Source organism: Dasypus novemcinctus, chromosome 26 (genome assembly GCF_030445035.2).
Source record: "Dasypus novemcinctus isolate mDasNov1 chromosome 26, mDasNov1.1.hap2, whole genome shotgun sequence".
NCBI lineage: Eukaryota > Metazoa > Chordata > Mammalia > Cingulata > Dasypodidae > Dasypus > Dasypus novemcinctus.
This window is the reverse complement of record NC_080698.1, coordinates 6,449,743-6,466,852: the sequence shown is the minus strand read 5'-3', so window position 1 is coordinate 6,466,852 and position 17,110 is coordinate 6,449,743. Positions and strand designations below refer to the sequence as shown.

General features: G+C 38.7%; 1 protein-coding gene across 4 annotated transcripts in view; it reads right to left on the bottom strand.

Annotated features, from left to right (window-relative positions):
- SACM1L (SAC1 like phosphatidylinositide phosphatase) overlaps positions 1-17,110 on the bottom strand; it is a 62,732-nt gene that overhangs the window by 22,838 nt on the left and 22,784 nt on the right. For all 4 annotated transcript variants that reach the window (XM_058288821.1, XM_071212011.1, XM_058288822.2 and 1 more), the window contains 3 exons: positions 13,722-13,871; positions 11,800-11,859; positions 10,936-10,969 (listed from right to left, as the gene is read on the bottom strand). In XM_058288821.1, the coding sequence (XP_058144804.1) occupies positions 10,936-10,969; positions 11,800-11,859; positions 13,722-13,871 (244 nt within the window). The remainder of the gene's footprint in view (positions 1-10,935; positions 10,970-11,799; positions 11,860-13,721; positions 13,872-17,110) is intronic.

Below are 17,110 nucleotides of genomic sequence, written 5' to 3'. Positions count from 1 at the left end.
CATTTATACTATATTACCCCTAGGCATTATTCTTTGCACTCCATCTATTTTCATTTTTCCATGGCTATTTCAAATGACAAATGTCATTTTTAATTGCAATTCTCCTCTCTAAAGTAGATCACCCTAGCTTGAGTCTAACTTTTTTATTTACTGAGGAAAGTGTTCATTTCAACAGATTCAAATTACTTTTACTTAAGATAACATAAAAAATCTAATAAAGGCCAAATACAGTATATTAAATTATTTCTCTTTATACCATCAGCCCCATTACTCTTGAGTAGAGAGAAAATAATTTTACCTTAAGCATTCGCTCTTTAAAAAAGAATGGGCTCTCCTGCAAAGAAGCGGCCGAGTGGGGTTGGAGTCTCACTGGAGTGGGCTGTTTTGGGGGCTTGCAAGGCAGGAGGTGTATGGACGTCGATTTGGAGAGACAGTTACAGAAGCAGTGCTTGCTAAAGGTGCAATTGCGGGTTACAAGGACAGAGGTTGGAAGCTGAGGGCAGGCAGGGCCCATCCCCTAGGGCTGGAGGCCGCAGTGTTCCCTGAAAACTGTCGGTTGTGTGGCAGCATTTGTGGACCCCGTGATCCCCAGATGCGTGGTCCCCAGGTCCGTGTCCCCTAAGCCCCCGTAGCCCGCATTCCACAAACCTACATACCCTGAGTCTACAGTGCCCCAGACTTCCCTTTCCCGAGTCTAGCGCTCCCGGAGGTCCAGGATTGCCCTAGCCCTCTGGTTGTGGACTGACTCTGTGAGTGGAAGGGATTCGGTGGGAGGTGCAGTAGAGGGGTCAGGCGAGTACGGGTTCAATTTTCTGGTCCCCCACCCACCCTTTTTTGTGCTTGGAGGAGCATACCAGCTGGCTTAGGGAGAGCCTGGGAAGAAAGGAGTGGTGAATTTGCTAAGCCCAATTCACCTAAATACCCTGGGATAGGAAACTTGGTCTGGAAGAAGGTGGAGTCAGAAAATCAACTAGCCCTCTGGTAGCACACCTAAAGGAGAGGGACTGTAGGAGGTGCTTATCAAGGTTCCAATAGCATACTTGGGGTTCCTGGCGCGGTGTGGGTGCTCTCTCTGGAAATTAAGAGGCATTGTTTGCTGTGCGGAGCCGGTTCAACAAGGACGCACTTGAATCTCCAACCAGACCTCTCAGGCAGCTTTCCTGCTGCCCTGGGTGCTGCATTCAGCTCACAATAGGTTGGCTCGAAGGGAAGGCAACGCAGAAATAAAGGTAGAGGCACAAGAGGGGAGACAAACCTGGGACCAGGGGACTCACAGCTTCTGGAACTGAGAGCCTCAACCCTAGTTTGCCCATTGCATTTATTGGGAAACTACCAAGAAGCTGTTTGCTATCTGAACTGCGACATCATTTACAATAACAGGGAACAACTGCAACATTTAACAGGTGTAACATTTACAATAACAAACAGGTAAGCCAGATTCCCACAACATTTCCTCCTTTTAGCTTTACAAAGTCTATGCAAATAACGTTTTACTGATTAATAAAGCTTTGACAACAAACAATAAGACTTCCAACTAGCAGAATAGACTTTCATTTTTCATGGGCTTAAAATTTCCAACCGTCATGGCTATATAAGCCAGTACTCTGATATTAATGCTGGCCATATCTAATTTACAGGCTAAATTAATAGAAACTCATACCCAGCACAGCATTTAATAATTTGATAGAGTAGCAGGGACCTTACAGTTTGTCCCAATTGTTTGCCTATTCGATGGCCTTAAGATACCACTGTCTCTGATGTTTCTTAGTAGGGTCACTGCCACAGGTTTCTTCTATTCAGCCAGATTCATTGCCATCAGGCCAGGGCAGAAAGCCTTGAGGAACCGCAAAAGTCCTTTGTTGACCTTTTCACACAGTTTTTGCACATTTTGTATCTATTCAGGCTTGTTTTGCTTTTACAAAATATATGAACTCACTGAATGCTACTGCAATACTTGCACAGCTGGTATGTGCATACTAGTTCTGTCCTGCATACCTCCATATTAACCATCCTATTTTAGGACAAAATACACCTTATTAAATTTCAGTTAGCATTCCCCCAAACTTTTTACCTTTTTCAATATTTACTTAACTTTTACATCTTTCCTTTTATCCTATGAAGCAATTTAAGCAAGAATTCTATTAATTAAGAAACTTAAATAATATAAGTGCTTACTTAATTTTTTGGCCAATTGAATAGCGCTTTCAGATCACATTATATCAAAATATAACAAAACCCATTACTACACACATTGAAAAATTACAACACTCACTGACATTGACTTTCCCATATATACTAGCACACACACTAACATTGCACAAACACCCTTTTGGGCCTCTTGGAACCCTGGGCTCTCACCCTGTTGGGGCACCTGCCCTTTTTTTCACTCACACTAACACTGCACAACCATACAAACACAAAAGCAGTTTCTAACCTAATCTAAAATTTATCAAAATATAACAAAAACCATTACTACACACACTGAAAAATTACAACACACACTGACACTGAACAAACACCTTTCTGGGCACCCACCCTCTTGGGGCACCTGCCCTTTTTTTTTTCTTTCCCCACACACACTAACATTACTAACATTGCACAACCATACAAATACAAAAGCAGTTTCTAATCTACTAATCTAGAATTGCTTCAACATTTCTTTTCCAGTTCTCCTACTCTCAATTCCTTTCTTACTCTCTTTCTGTCCCCAAGTCATACTTGCTTTATGACGCGATGCTTGAACAAGTTCTGCAGTTAACATACTTTGATGTCTTCGGAATGAGACCCAGCCGGTCAGTTTCCAGCGTCCGTCTCTTCATCGGCATGACGGGAGGTTCTGGGTCCCACAGGAACTACTGTCTTCTCTTGGCGTTCATGGTATGGTTTTATCCAACAAGCTGGTACCTACACAGGATGTTCTTTCATTTCTCAAAACAGCTCGGGAAGTCCTTGTCATAGCGTCCCTGCGCAGGAATGCTCCCGAGCTGCGGCATGCACGCCTGGTGGCCCCGCAGCCTGCACGCAGCCACTGGTCTGGAAAGATTGTTCCCACAGTCCCGCAGCCGCTGCCACCGGCCCGGAAGGTATAGATTCCGCTCTCTGTCTCTTGGGGAAATACAAGAAACCCTCGAGGACTTCGAAGGCTTTCCAAACCACTCAGGGCTCTGGGCTTTTACACCAACTTTAGTTTTGCTCGAGGCAATCCTTCTTCTCTTTGTGTCCCTGGTCAACACCAGTTGCTGGGAGCCTCATGCCCCACGCTGGGTGCCACTTGCTGCACTCAGCTCACAATAAGTTGGCTCGAAGGGAAGGCAACGCAGAAATAAAGGTAGAGGCACAAGAGGGGAGACAAACCTGGGACCAGGGGACTCACAGCTTCTGGAACTGAGAGCCTCAACCCTAGTTTTCCCATTGCATTTACTGGGAAACTACCAAGCAGCTGTTTGCTATCTGAACTGCAACATCATTTACATAATAGGGAACAACTGCAACATTTAACAAGTGTAACATTTACAATAACAAACAGGTAAGCCAGTTTCCCACAACACTGGAAAAGAGGGAAGTGAGGAAGGGAGAAAGGGGGAACATCAGATCCCTAGGCATTTTATTTAACTGCAAAGAGGATTCCATGCTTGAAACTTTGGTATTTTGTTGGTTTGTCTTCTTGTTTTTCCTTCCTCTTTATTCCCTCCAAGGCCCCCTTTTCTTTTTCTTGCTTGCTTCCCCCATCCCTTTTGTACCCCCCTTTTTTTCCTTTCTTTCTCTTCTTTTTTATTCTTTTTATATTAGGTGCTACAGGAAGCGCTTCACATTTGCTGTAGTTCCTCATCCTCCATTTCCACTTTTCTGTGTGTATTGATTTTGGCCACCAACACTATCCCCTTTCCTCTACATCTTTCTAATCTTTCTATCCTCCATCATTGATTGTTTCTCTTACATTAGTTGCCCCCCTATTTTTCTGATTTTTATTTCCAATACCTTTGGTTCTGTTTCCTGTATTATATTCACTCTTTATATTATTGTCCTTTCTTTTCTCTTTCCCTCTCTCCTAAACACACTGGCCTTTTAATTCACCCTATATTCCTCCCCATATTCAGTTTACTGTCTCGTTATATGGACTCTACTTTTCTTACTGTTATAATACTACATACGTTACATGAGTCTAATATCCATTCTCCTAGATCTCACATGGTTCCCCTGTTAATATTTACTATCAATACTATTCTATTCATTTTCTTTTCTTACTCCTTTTGTTTTCTCTGGCCCTAATATTTTCCTTCAAGTGAACTTAGCCAACAACAAGGAAATAGAAAAAGAAGAACAAAGTGACAAATGGAAGACTTAACAAGCACACAAAACAACAACTATATTAAACTCCAAACTAGACAAAGAAGCTAAGCAACTGATTAAACCCATCAAGATAAAATGATGACCAGACAGCAACAAAAAACTACAAACCAAACCAATAAGCGAACTAAAAACCAGGAAGAGGAGCAGAACATTGAAAAATAATTAAAGCTCTGAAAACATGTATTACGGACCAATTTGGTCAAGTTAAGGAAAAGATTAAGAATAATGAAGAAAACACTTGGAGAGAATACAGAAGAAATTGCAATCATACAAAAAAGATAATGGATATGATGGTGATGAACAGCACAATTCAAAAAATTAAAAATATACTCTCAGCAAGTAACAGCAGACTCAAAGAGGCAGAGGAAAGAATTAGTGATGTGGTAGACAGTACATCTGAAATCAAACATAGTAGAACTGATCAATAAAAAGATAGAAAAAATCCAGCAGGGACTTAGGGACCTGAATGACAATGCGAAACACACAAACATACACATTATAGGCATCCCAGAAGGAGAGGAGAAGGGAAAGGGGACAGAAGGGGTGTTGAAGGAAATAATGCTGAAAACTTCCCAAACCTATTGAGGGAGATGCATGTACATGTCCAGGAAGCACAACACACCCCCAGCAGCATAAATCCCAACAGACCTACCCCAAGACATATACTTGTCAAATTATCCAATGCCCAACATAAAGAGAAAATACTAAAAGCAGCAAGAGAAAAGAGAACCATCACATACAAAGGAGGCTCCATAAGATTAAGTGCTGATTTCTCATCTGACACCACAGCGGCAAGAAGGCAGTAGTATGGCATAGTCAAGGTACTAAAAGAAAAAAATTTCCAACCAAGAATACTCTATCCAGCAAAGTTAGCATTCAAAACTGATGGAGAGTTCAAAATATTCACAGATAAACAGAAACTAAGAGAGTATGCCAACAAGAATGCTGCCCTTCAAGAAACACTAAAGGGAGTTCTGCAGGAAGAAAGAAAAAAACAAGAGACAGAGTTGGAGGAGAGTGTAAGAGCAACTAAAAAGACAAAAACAGAAAAAGAAAATCAAACAAAATATGACAAACACAAATCCAAAGAAAATATGGCTAATACAAGTAATTCCTTGAAAGTAATAACACTGAACGTCAATGGATTAAACTCACCTGTCAAGAGACTCAGACTGGAAGACCGGATAAGGAAATACGACCCATCTATATGCTGCCTACAAGAAATACATCTTAGACCCAGGGATTCAAGGAGGTTGAAAGTGAATGGCTGGAAAACAATCTTACAAGCAAATGATAACCAAAAAGGGGCAGGAGTAGCTATATTATCAGACAAAATAGACTTTAAGTGCAAAACAATTGTGAGAGACAAAGATGGACACTACATATTAGTGAAAGGGATAATCTTTCAAGAAGAAAGAACAATAATAAACATTTATGCTCCTAACAAGGGTGGCTCCAAATACATGAGGCAAACACTGGAAAAACTAAGTGAAGGAATAGATGCCTCTACAATTATACTGGGGGACTTTAATACACCACTATCAACTTTGGACAGAACATCGCAAAAGAGAATCAATAAAGAAACAAAGACTTTGAACAATATATTAGAGAAGCTGGACCTAACAGACATATACAGAACATTACAACCAAATACAGCAGGATATACATTCTTCTCAAGAGTACATGGATCATTCTCCAAGATAGACCACATGCTAGGCCACAGAAAAAGTCTCAATGAATTCAGAAAGATCGAAATCATACACAATAATTTCTCTGACCACAGTGGAATGCAGCTGGAAATTTACAAGGGCCAGAGACCCAGATTTGCATCAAGATTTGGAAGTTAAACAACACACTCTTAGAAAAACAGTGGGTCAAGGAGGTAATCTCAAAACCTTGAAACTAACGAAAATGATAACACAACATATCCAAACTTATGGGATGCAGCAAAAGCAGTACTGAGAGGGAAATTTATAGTCATAAATTCATACATCAAAAAAGAAGAGCTAATATTGAATAACTAACTGCACATTTGGAGGAATTAACAAAAAAAACAAAAACAAAAAAACAACAAACTAACCCCAAAGGAAGAAGAAAGAAAGAAATAACAAAGATCAGAGCAGAACTAAATGAAATAGAAAATAAGAAAGCACTTGAAAAAATAAACAAAACAAAGAGCTGGTTCTTTGAGAAGATCAATAAAATTGATGAACCCTTAGCTAGACTAACAAAGAAAAAAAGAGAGAAGATGCAAATACACAAAATACGAAATGAGAAAGGAGATCTCACCACCGACCCCACAGAAATAAAGACTATCATAAGAGGATACTTTGAAAAACTATATTCCAACAAGGACAATTTAGAGGAAATGGACAAATTCCTAGAAACACATAAGCAGCCTACATTGATGAAAGAAGAAACTGACGATCTGAACAAACCAATCACAAGTAAAGAAATAGAATCAGTCATTAAAAACCTCCCAACTAAGAAGAGCCCTGGGCTAGATGGCTTTACAGGTGAATGCTACCAAATATTCTGGAAAGAACTAACACCAATCTTGCTTAAACTCTTCCAAAAAATCAAAACAGAAGGAACTATGCCTAACTCATTCTATGATGCCAACATTACTCTAGTACCAAAGCCAAACAAAGACACCACAAGAAAGGAAAATTACAGACCAATCTCTCTAATGAACAAAGACGTGAAAATCCTCAACAAAATACTTGCTAATCGTATTCAACAACACATTAAACAAATTATATATCATGACCAAATGGGATTGATTCCTGGTATGCAAGTATGGTTCAACATAAGAAAATCAATTAATGTAATACACCATATAAACAGACTGAAGGAAAAAAAATCACATGATCATATCCACAGATGTAGAAAAAGCAACTGACAAAATACAGCACCCTTTCTTGATAAAAACACTGCAAAAGATCGGAATAGAAGGAAACTTTCTGAACATGATAAAGAGTATATACGAAAAACCCACAGCTAACATCGTTTACAATGGTGAAATCCTAAAATCTTTCCCTCTAAGATCAGGAACAAGACAAGGATGCCCACTATCACCCCTTCTATTTAATACAGTCTTGGAAGTACTTGCTCGAGCACTGAGGCAATAACCAGACATAAATGGCATCCAAATTGGAAAGGAAGAAGTCAAACTTTCACAATTTGCAGATGATGTGATCCTATATATAGAAAACCCTGAGAAGTCTACAAGAAAGCTTCTAGAACTTATAAATGAGCTCAGTAAAGTCACAGGTTACAAGATCAATGCATTTCTGTACACCAATAATGTGCAATCTGAGGAGGAAATCAGGAATCAAATACCATTTACAATAGTAAATAAAAAAATCAAATACCTAGGAATAAATTTAAAGATGTAAAAGACTTATACACAGAAAACCACACAACACTGTTCAAGGAAATCAAAGAAGACCTAAATAAATGGAAGAATATTCCCTGTTCATAGGTAGAAAACTAATTATTATTAAGATGTCTATCCTACCAAAAATGATCTACAGATTCAATGCAATCCCAGTAAAAATCAACACAGCATTCTTTAATGAACTAGAGAAAACTAACTATGAAATTTATTTGGAAAGGAAAGAGGCCCCAGATAGACAAAGACATATAGAAAAAGAAAAATGAAATTGGAGGAATCATACTACCTGACTTTAAAACATACGACAAAGCTACACACTGACGAATGGAACCAAATTGAGAGTTCTGATATAGATCCTCTTATATACAGCCATATGGTATTTGACAAGGCCACCAAACCCTCTCGACTGGGAGAGAATGGCCTCTTTAACAAATGGTGCCTGGAGAACTGGATATACATATGGAAAAGAATGAAAGAGGATTACCAACTCACACCTTATACAAAAATCAACTCAAGATGGATCAAAAACCTAAATATAAGAGCCAAGACCACAAAGACCTTCGAAAGCAATGCAGGGAAGCATCTACAGGATCTTGTAATAGGAAACAGCTTCATGAACTTCACACCAAAAGCACGAGCAGCAAAAGAACAAATAGATAAATGGGACTTCCTCAAAATTAAAGCCTTCTGCACCTCAAAGGAGTTTGTCAAGAAAGTGAAAAGAGAGCCTACACAATGGGAGAAAATATCTGGTAACAATATATCTGATAAGAGACTTATATCTTGCATATATAAAGAACTCCTATATCTCGAAAATAAAAAGACAAACAGCCCACTTAAAAAATAGGAAAAAGATTTGAACAGACACTTCTCTGAAGAAGATATACAATGGCCAAAAAAATACATTAAAAAAATGCTCAAAATCACTAGCTCTTAGGGAAATGCAAATCAAAACAAAAATGAAATACCATTTTACTCCTATAAGACTGGCACCTATCAAAAAATCAGAAGACTACAAATGCCGGAGAGGATGTGGAGGAATGGGAACATTCATCCACTGCTGGTGGGAATGCAGAAGAATCCAGCCATTCTGGAGGACAGTTTGGTGGTTTCTCAAAAAACTAGCTATAGATTTGCCATATGACCCAGCAATTCCACTGCTGGGTATATACCCAGTAGAACTGAAAACAAACTGATATATGCACACCAATGTTCAAAGCAGCATTATTCACTATTGCCAAAAGTTGGAATCAACCCAAATGCCCATCAAAAGATGAATGGATAAATAAAATGTGGTATATACATACAATGGAATACTACTCAGCTGTCAGAACAAATACAGTACAAACACATGTGATGACTGGTGTGGGGTGTTACTGATAGGGGCACATGGTTGGGAGGGAGTTCTCCAGGGCATGTATACAGGGTATATAAAAAGGTTTGGATATTTTCATAGTGGTTTCAGTTAAAAATGACAACTGAGAGTGCGCTGAGTTCCTAACCAGGGGTGCTCTATCACATTCCCCAATGGAACAGCAACAATACCCCAAGTGCAATGGCAAAGACCAATAAAAATGGATGGTCCAACAATGAGCCCTTGATACTGATGGCTCCAATTATGAGTCTGTGTGCCTGAAATATGAACTAGGCCTAGAGCTGCAGGGTGCCTAAGAGTTACCTCCTGAGAGCCTCCATGTTGCTCAAATGTGGCCGGTCTCTAAGCCGAACTCAGCATGTAAATGCATTTCCTTCCCCCTAGCGTGGGACATGACTTGCAGGGATAAGCCTCCCTGGCACCAAGGGATTACTACTAAGAACCAGCTGATGATGTAACTAGAAAAACACCTTGAATAAAAGGGTCAACTCAGACCAGCAGAATATCTCAACCTACATGTAATATCAGGTGTTAAAACTGCTTTTTGACTTCGGATAAAAGGAGGAAATGAAAAGGACAAATGAGTTTATATGGCTATGAGTCTCCAAAAAAGAGTTAGGAGGTCATCAGAAGGGTAATGCTTATGCACACCTCAGCAGGGTACCAGAGACAGCCAAAGGAGACAGTACCTGGGTTTCTGTCTACTCAGGAGAACCTGAGGGCTACAGAGACCCACAGGTTCTATGGTCATGGCAGATGGCTCTGGAGTTCAGGGCCATGTCAGTTGGCCCTACTTTGGAGTTTGTGTTCCTGAGTGTGATGGAGTTGGGACTCAGATATGACCTTTCTACACATGCCTCTTCTGTTACTTTTAACAGATCTGTGGTTGGTGTTTGGGTTGGTGTATACTCAGGAGACCTGAATCTCTGGACTGTCCATGTGACAGCCAGGCTCTAAGCCTCAGCAGACTTGCAACTCCTACCCTCTGGTTTATTGGACTTACCCTGGCTAGCTAACAGGAGGTGAAGAAGGTCAACCACCACACCAGGGAGCCAAGAGTGCCTACAACTGCAAGTAGGAGAATTGTATCCATCATCCATGTGGAATCTAAGCCCCCTCTTGATGTAGAGGGGGACTGGACATAACTATCCCAGGGTCCACCGGATGGAGGAGTAGAGTATGGATTAGAGTAGACTTACTGGTGTTCTGCTGGGGAACTATCATGATTAGTAAGGGAAGAAACTGTAGCATTGATGTGGAGAAAGTGGCCAAGGTAGCTGCTGATGGTAGGGAGAGGGAAGAAGAGATATGATGTGGGGGCATTTTCAGGATTTGGAGCTGTCCTGGGTGGTGCTGCAGGGACAGATACTGGACATTGTGTGTCCTTTCATGGCCCCTGGGTGGACTAGGGGGGTGGAGAGCATAGACTATAATGTAGACCACTGTCCATGTGGTGCAGCAGTGCTCCAAAATGTATTCACCAGGTGCAGTGAATGTGTCATGATGATTAAAGAGGTTGTTGATGTGGGAGGAGTGGGGTGGGGGGGTGGGAGGTATATGTGAACCTCATATTTTTAAATGTAACATTTAAAAGAAAATAAAGAAGAAAAAAATTAAAAAACAAAAAACAATGGCACCTTACAATTAGTATCCTATGATTTACATTAATGAGTTTGATTTTCTAATCATTGGCAATTTCTACTAATTCTGAAATGTTTTCCTTATGCAAAATCTGAGAATGTTTCTAGGTCAGCCTAATAAAACTTAAATCAAGACTGCTAGAAAACTAAAGAGCAACATTATGTAAGGATACAGCCATGCAGCACTGGAAGAGCAAACCGATGGACCTGAAATGAAGATACATAGTACAACATTGAGGAATACTTAAAAACTAAATAACAAGCACTACATAAAAATTATTTACACATGGGGAGGTAATATCCAAATATTATACAGTAGTAGACTTACGAATAACTTTTAATTTTAAAATAAATTCTCTAACACAAAATTCGCTTTTTAATTTTATAAAACTTAAATATATATTACAAGTGTTTGGGCTTGAAAGTTCAGACTTTGGAACACCAATAAAACCAGATGAAGTTGCAGGAGGTTTCCCACCCTCCTTTTCAGTCTTTCCCTGCAACAACTCCTCCTCCTCCATGGAAAAGATACACCTGAGCTTTGCTATTTCCAGCTCAAAACACTTTTCCAAAATAAACAAAGCAAACGACAAGAAATAAAGCATTAGGCAAACCTAGTTACCTAGGTTCACTATCTTATATTTCCCCAACTGTGCCTCCTTGCTTGCACCTCGTGCATGTAAGCAAAGGACAGAGGAAGCTGGTGCAACAAGGCACTCCAGGCGGCTGAAGGGAGAGTGCCTACGGAGACAAGTGCAGAGCTCCCAGCTTGGCCTGGGGACTGGGCTCTGGCCCCTCTTTTCTCCATTATTCATCCACTCAGAGCCACTCTCTCTCTTACAGAATTTATGCATTTTTACTTAAATTTTCTTTAGGAAATCAGATTAAAATAATCTGACTTATTCGACTTACAACAATGTGAAGGGAGACCTGATCAAAGTTTATATGTCATAATCATACATATATGAATAATATGTATTCAACTAAAACTTAATTGCAATAAGTAAGCGGATTTTATTGAGTGTATATTATATTACCTCTGGCTGAGCAGAAAGTTCTCTTAGAAGATGACCATTCCATACAAACCGCTGGTCTGCCTAAGACAGAAAATTTAAAATTAATAATATCTCTCCTGCTAAGTTAATTTTCTACAGAAAGGAAAATATAACAATCAACAATAACGTCACCTCTTGGCTAAAGGCAGATCTCTTTGACCTGCTCCAAACAGAACTCATCTTCTGGAATCTGTCCCTTCTCTGGGTAGTCCTGTCTTACTACCTGAGGCCAGGACTGCTGCCCAAATCGAAACCTGGGATTTCTCCCAAGGCTTTCTTTCCTCTTTCCCTCGTGTTTAGTCACCGTCAAGTCCTAATCTCCTTCAAAATCTATTCTCTTTTCTACAGTCCTACCCCCACCACCCTTGGCCAACGCTGAACTCCAGCCTAATAATTAAAACAGCTTTCCTTGCCCAGGGCTTGGCCCTCCCACCGCCCCTTCACTAGTGCCTGGAGGCGTTCTCTAACAGGTCCTTGTCTCCTACCTGCTCTAAATCCTTCAGTGGTTCTCAGTCACCTACAGAACGAAATCTTTACCTGTCCTAAGCAATTCTGGGATTTGGCAGCCCTGACTTAACTCTCTGATCTCATCTCTAGTCACCTTGACTTCCAAAGTATAAATACAGAAGAAGTTTCCTCAATTAGCTTCTTTTTAACAGACTCAGTAGATTAACCAGTTCCCTCCATTTCCTCTGTAAAAATTACCTTCCTTTGTAAACTATCCCTGACTCCCCCAAGAAGAGTGAAGCCCACCTTCCTCCAACCTCCCCCCACACTTTTGGTATATGCCTCTGTTATAGATATGTTTGGGGATTGCTTGGACTTCTGCTTCTCCAGCAGACAGTCGGCTCCCACAAGGCAGGGCCTGTGTTTTTTCATTCTGTGGCCCCAGTGGCTAGTAACGTGCCTGGTATATAGCAGGCATTTGAGAGACATTTCATTAACCAAAGGAGAATTCAGCAAATCCTTTTAAAAGCAACAGTTTCTTAGTAGTTAAAAGTCAAATTTCTTAATTCCTTAGCCAAATTTACATCTAAGCCTATGTAGAATTTTACTAGATTAGAGTATAATATCTTACCCAAAAGAGCCAATCAACTAAAATATTGACTTAGGTTAAACCAAATCAAATTATTGGTTTTATTGGTTGATATGGTCAATTCCTGACAATTTTACATGGTCTAACCTAATAAGATAACTGAGAGCAACTTTTTAAATTCCATATGCTGCTAAAACACACATAAGGTTTGTCAACTTAAAAAAATCAAGGCAGCAACCACCCAGGGTCCTGACCAGCAGACATTTTAAGGTGCTATCATGTGAGGCCAGATACCCTCACCTTAAAAAAAAACAAAACAAAAAAGCATACAAGGATATTTTTCAAGTTCGGTAATCAAAGAATTGTTACTTTTCTAATTACAAAAATTATAAATAACATCACTGCAGAAAGAGCACCACTCTCTGTAACATTAACTTTATAAGCCTAATTTACTGATAATGGACTGTTACACTACACAACACTGAGAGTTAACAAAGTACAATGAATGCAATGCTGTTTTGACCAATTTGATACATGCGCGCTACTGCTTGACTGCCCAGTAATATTTATGTAAAAATAGTATACAAATTCAAAAAGTTCTTCCTCCAATTAGCAATATACATCTTTAGACTAGATTTCTGAATACAAACACCAGACGTTCTCAATCCTGATTGTGTAATTTAAATTTGGGATTGTGAAGCATATTTAAAACATGGTATGTTTTAGAGCTCCACAAATAATCCTGATATAGCCACAGTTGAGAATAATAGATATAACTTTTTATAGCTGAAACAAAGACATGCCCCCCTTTAAAAAAGCAAAAAACAAAACTAAACTAAAAATAAAATTAACTGAAAAGCAACCTTACTCTTTCCAAGAGACTCATTTCTTGAAATTCTGGACTAGTGTTGGACAGTCGCTGCAAAGTATGGGTCAGATCATACGTAGGTGAAAAGTAAAATCCATCCACACTTAAGACATGGTTTAACATCGCTAGGAAAGTTTTATTATCTTGTAACTGTAAACAAAGGGAAAGAAAAATCAGGTATGACAAACCTGAAAAGGAATTTTTCAGAGTAAGAAAAGAATGAAAATAAAAACCCATCAGTTCAGCAGCAGTAAATACTACTGGCATAAGGACAGGGCTCAGGGAGGGTCACAGGACATCTGCCTTCATTTCCCAGGACTGAGAACAGAGCTTGATACACAAAAGATGCTCAATAAACATCTAGGGCACTATTATATTAATTGATTAGATAGAACTTCTTTCCTTTGGAATCTAAACCTTTGCAATTTTCACTCTAAAAGGCACAATAGTTGTTTTAATAAAACATCATCAATGGGAAGTGCATGTGGCTCAATCAGTTGGGTGCCCGCCTACCACAAGGGATGTACCAGGTTCAGGTCCTAGGGCCTACTAAAAGAAGAGCAAACAGTGAGCTGACACTGCCCCAGCTGCAAGGAGCAGATGCTGCAAGCCAACAGTCACTGCAGCTCATGGGGAGTGGATAGGCTCAGGTGGTTGGGCACTCGCCCCCCATGTGGGAGGTCCTGGGGTTGGTTCCCGGTGCCTCCTGGAGAAGGCGAGCAATGAGCAGACATACAAGACAACTGTCTTGGGGTAGGGTGGAGGGAGGTGATAAACAAAGAAAAATAAATCTTAAAAAAAAAATCATCCTAGGTTATGACCTACTATGTGCCAGACATTTTAAGTAGATTCTTCAATCTACATAACAACCCTACACAACAAATGAAAAGCATATATTTGTGAGGGACCCAGCAACAAATTGGGTAAATAAAAAGAATATCATCCTCATTCTTAAGAAACTTTACTGGTTTAGGTTGGATGGAAGTAAAACGGAATTCTTTTTATTCAAAACAAAGATTAAAAGGAAAAGTAGAGTAAAAGCAATATTTATCTTTGAAACATTTTCTCATAATCATTTTAACTGGTTTTCCCAACAAATATCAAGATTGATTACGTTTTTATCCTTGTTTTAAAAATTAATTGTTAATGTTTGGTAAGGTTTAATATAATTAACACGTACTCCAAAATTTTAAATTTGGGTTTGGACATTTTCTTCAAAAAAAAAAAAAAGGCATAAGCAAACAATATTTTAGTAAACAATGCTAGTCTACTACATGATATAAAAACAGTACAGAAATCAAAAAGAAATTGTTCAAGTAAATATTACTGGGCTTAAATGAACACAGTCATTTTATCTCTTTAAAATACAGTTTTTCATAGAGAATATAAATTCCTAATTTTTCATGGATATAAATAGTAAGAAATAAACTTTAAGTTTAAACTAAAATATAAAAATTATATCCTATAATCTTACTTAGTCAATAAGCAGTGCTAAGGATTTTTTTTATTGTTTATCATAGGTAACTTATACATACTTTAAGTACAATAATTTTTCTTTTAGAAACATTTTCATTATCTTGGGAGTAAAAATATTACTTAAAATTTTAAAAAAGCAAGCTTTTTAACTAAAAATGCATTTAGAAAACAAACTTGTCAAAAGATGTAAATCTCTCAACAGTGTCGATTTTTTTAAAGTTTCATGAAAGCTTTACCTAACATCTCAAGCAAGGAGAGATGCTGCTTGAATGTGGATACAGGCAATCTTCACTTCTCATGGGGACTGTATGAATGACTGTGAGAGCTTTGGTAAGAATCAAAGGGAAAAGAAATGATTGTTCCATGACCTTAAAAATTTTTGTCTAAACTTGAATCATAAATATATAGGGAAATGAAAAAATAGTAAAACCAATTTTTTAATTAGTACACTATAATTTAAAACATTGGAAACAGCGGGGTTTTTGTCAAAAACTTATCAAGAGTAGTCTGAATACATACATACAAACATACATATGAAAGGGAGAGAGAGAGAGGGAGGGAGGGAAGGAAAGGGGGGAGAGAGATTCAAATCCAATAAAAGAGGGTAGCTGTATGAAATCCATTTGAAGATATAAAAGGGCCCTGTTGGTGGAATTATACGACCTTGTCCACACCTTACAATTTTACTAGGGTTATGCAGTTAACAGTTGGAGCAGGATTCATCCACTTATAATGCTTCTCATTTAAAATGTCACCATCAGTGACTTTTATTATTATTATTATTTTAGAATAAAACTTTATTTTCATTCATATTCCATTTAACATAATTTCAAGTTAGGTCTTTGCTTGAAGAGGAGCATAACAGATATCCTAAATCTCATAAGACACTGTTTTCACCGTTCAACTGAGTGGCGCATGGGGTTTCAGGGCCCCCAACTTTGACATATCATCTCACCCCTTGAGATTTTACCTCTAGATACAGAAAAAACATCAATATACAAGAATCAAATTGCATGACAGTATAATATCAATTAGCTCTTGTGTTACATACTTGCCAACTTATTAGGGTTGTCATGATGATGATTTGTCTTCCTCCCACAAAGTTCCATGTCAGTTTTTGGTTTGATTTATAGTAAAATGTCAGAACATATAAATATGCTACACTTATTTAATTCAATACATTAAAAATACTGGGAGTTTGGTTGGGGATTTTTAATTCTTCCTTACGAGTCCAAGCTGAGGTATGACTATTACTGATGGGGTCCATGGAGCACACTAATTCCAAGTTTGGCAACCATCAGCAAACTGACTCCTGCGATTAAGCCTGCAGGCATAAATTCATCAGTGACTTTTAAAGTTGAAATAAAGGACTCAGAACTATGGTGGGTTTATTTATGTAGGGTCTTAGCTATAGGTCATTTTAGGGACTGATGTTATAAGGAAGTAATTCTAGAATCACTGGAGGACATTCAGCTCTGAACTACTATTTTTTTTCAGTTTGGAAGCCAATTCTTGGCTAATTATCAGGGGCACGAAAAAGCTTCCGTATCCTTGTCTATAGGTTTTAAAATCATAAAGTGCTAACCAGGCATAATTTTTTGTGCTGCCTTTTTGGCATAAAAGTCAATAAATGTATTTTCTTTATGCTCCACAGTGTCTCTTTATAAGTGAGCTTTTAATCTGATAATAGCTACCTCCCTCAGATATTTTTTTGCCTTAGATGTTGTAGCAGTTTGACATGATTATGAATTCCAAAAATAGATATTGGATATTTGTAATCTGATCTGTAACCTGGGCATGACTGAGCTTTGATTAGGGCGCTGAGTTTCCACCCCTTGGTGGGTGGGGACTCACAGATAAAAGGTATGGTAAAGAACAGAGTTGTGGTTTCTGGTGTTGGAATTTGATGCTGA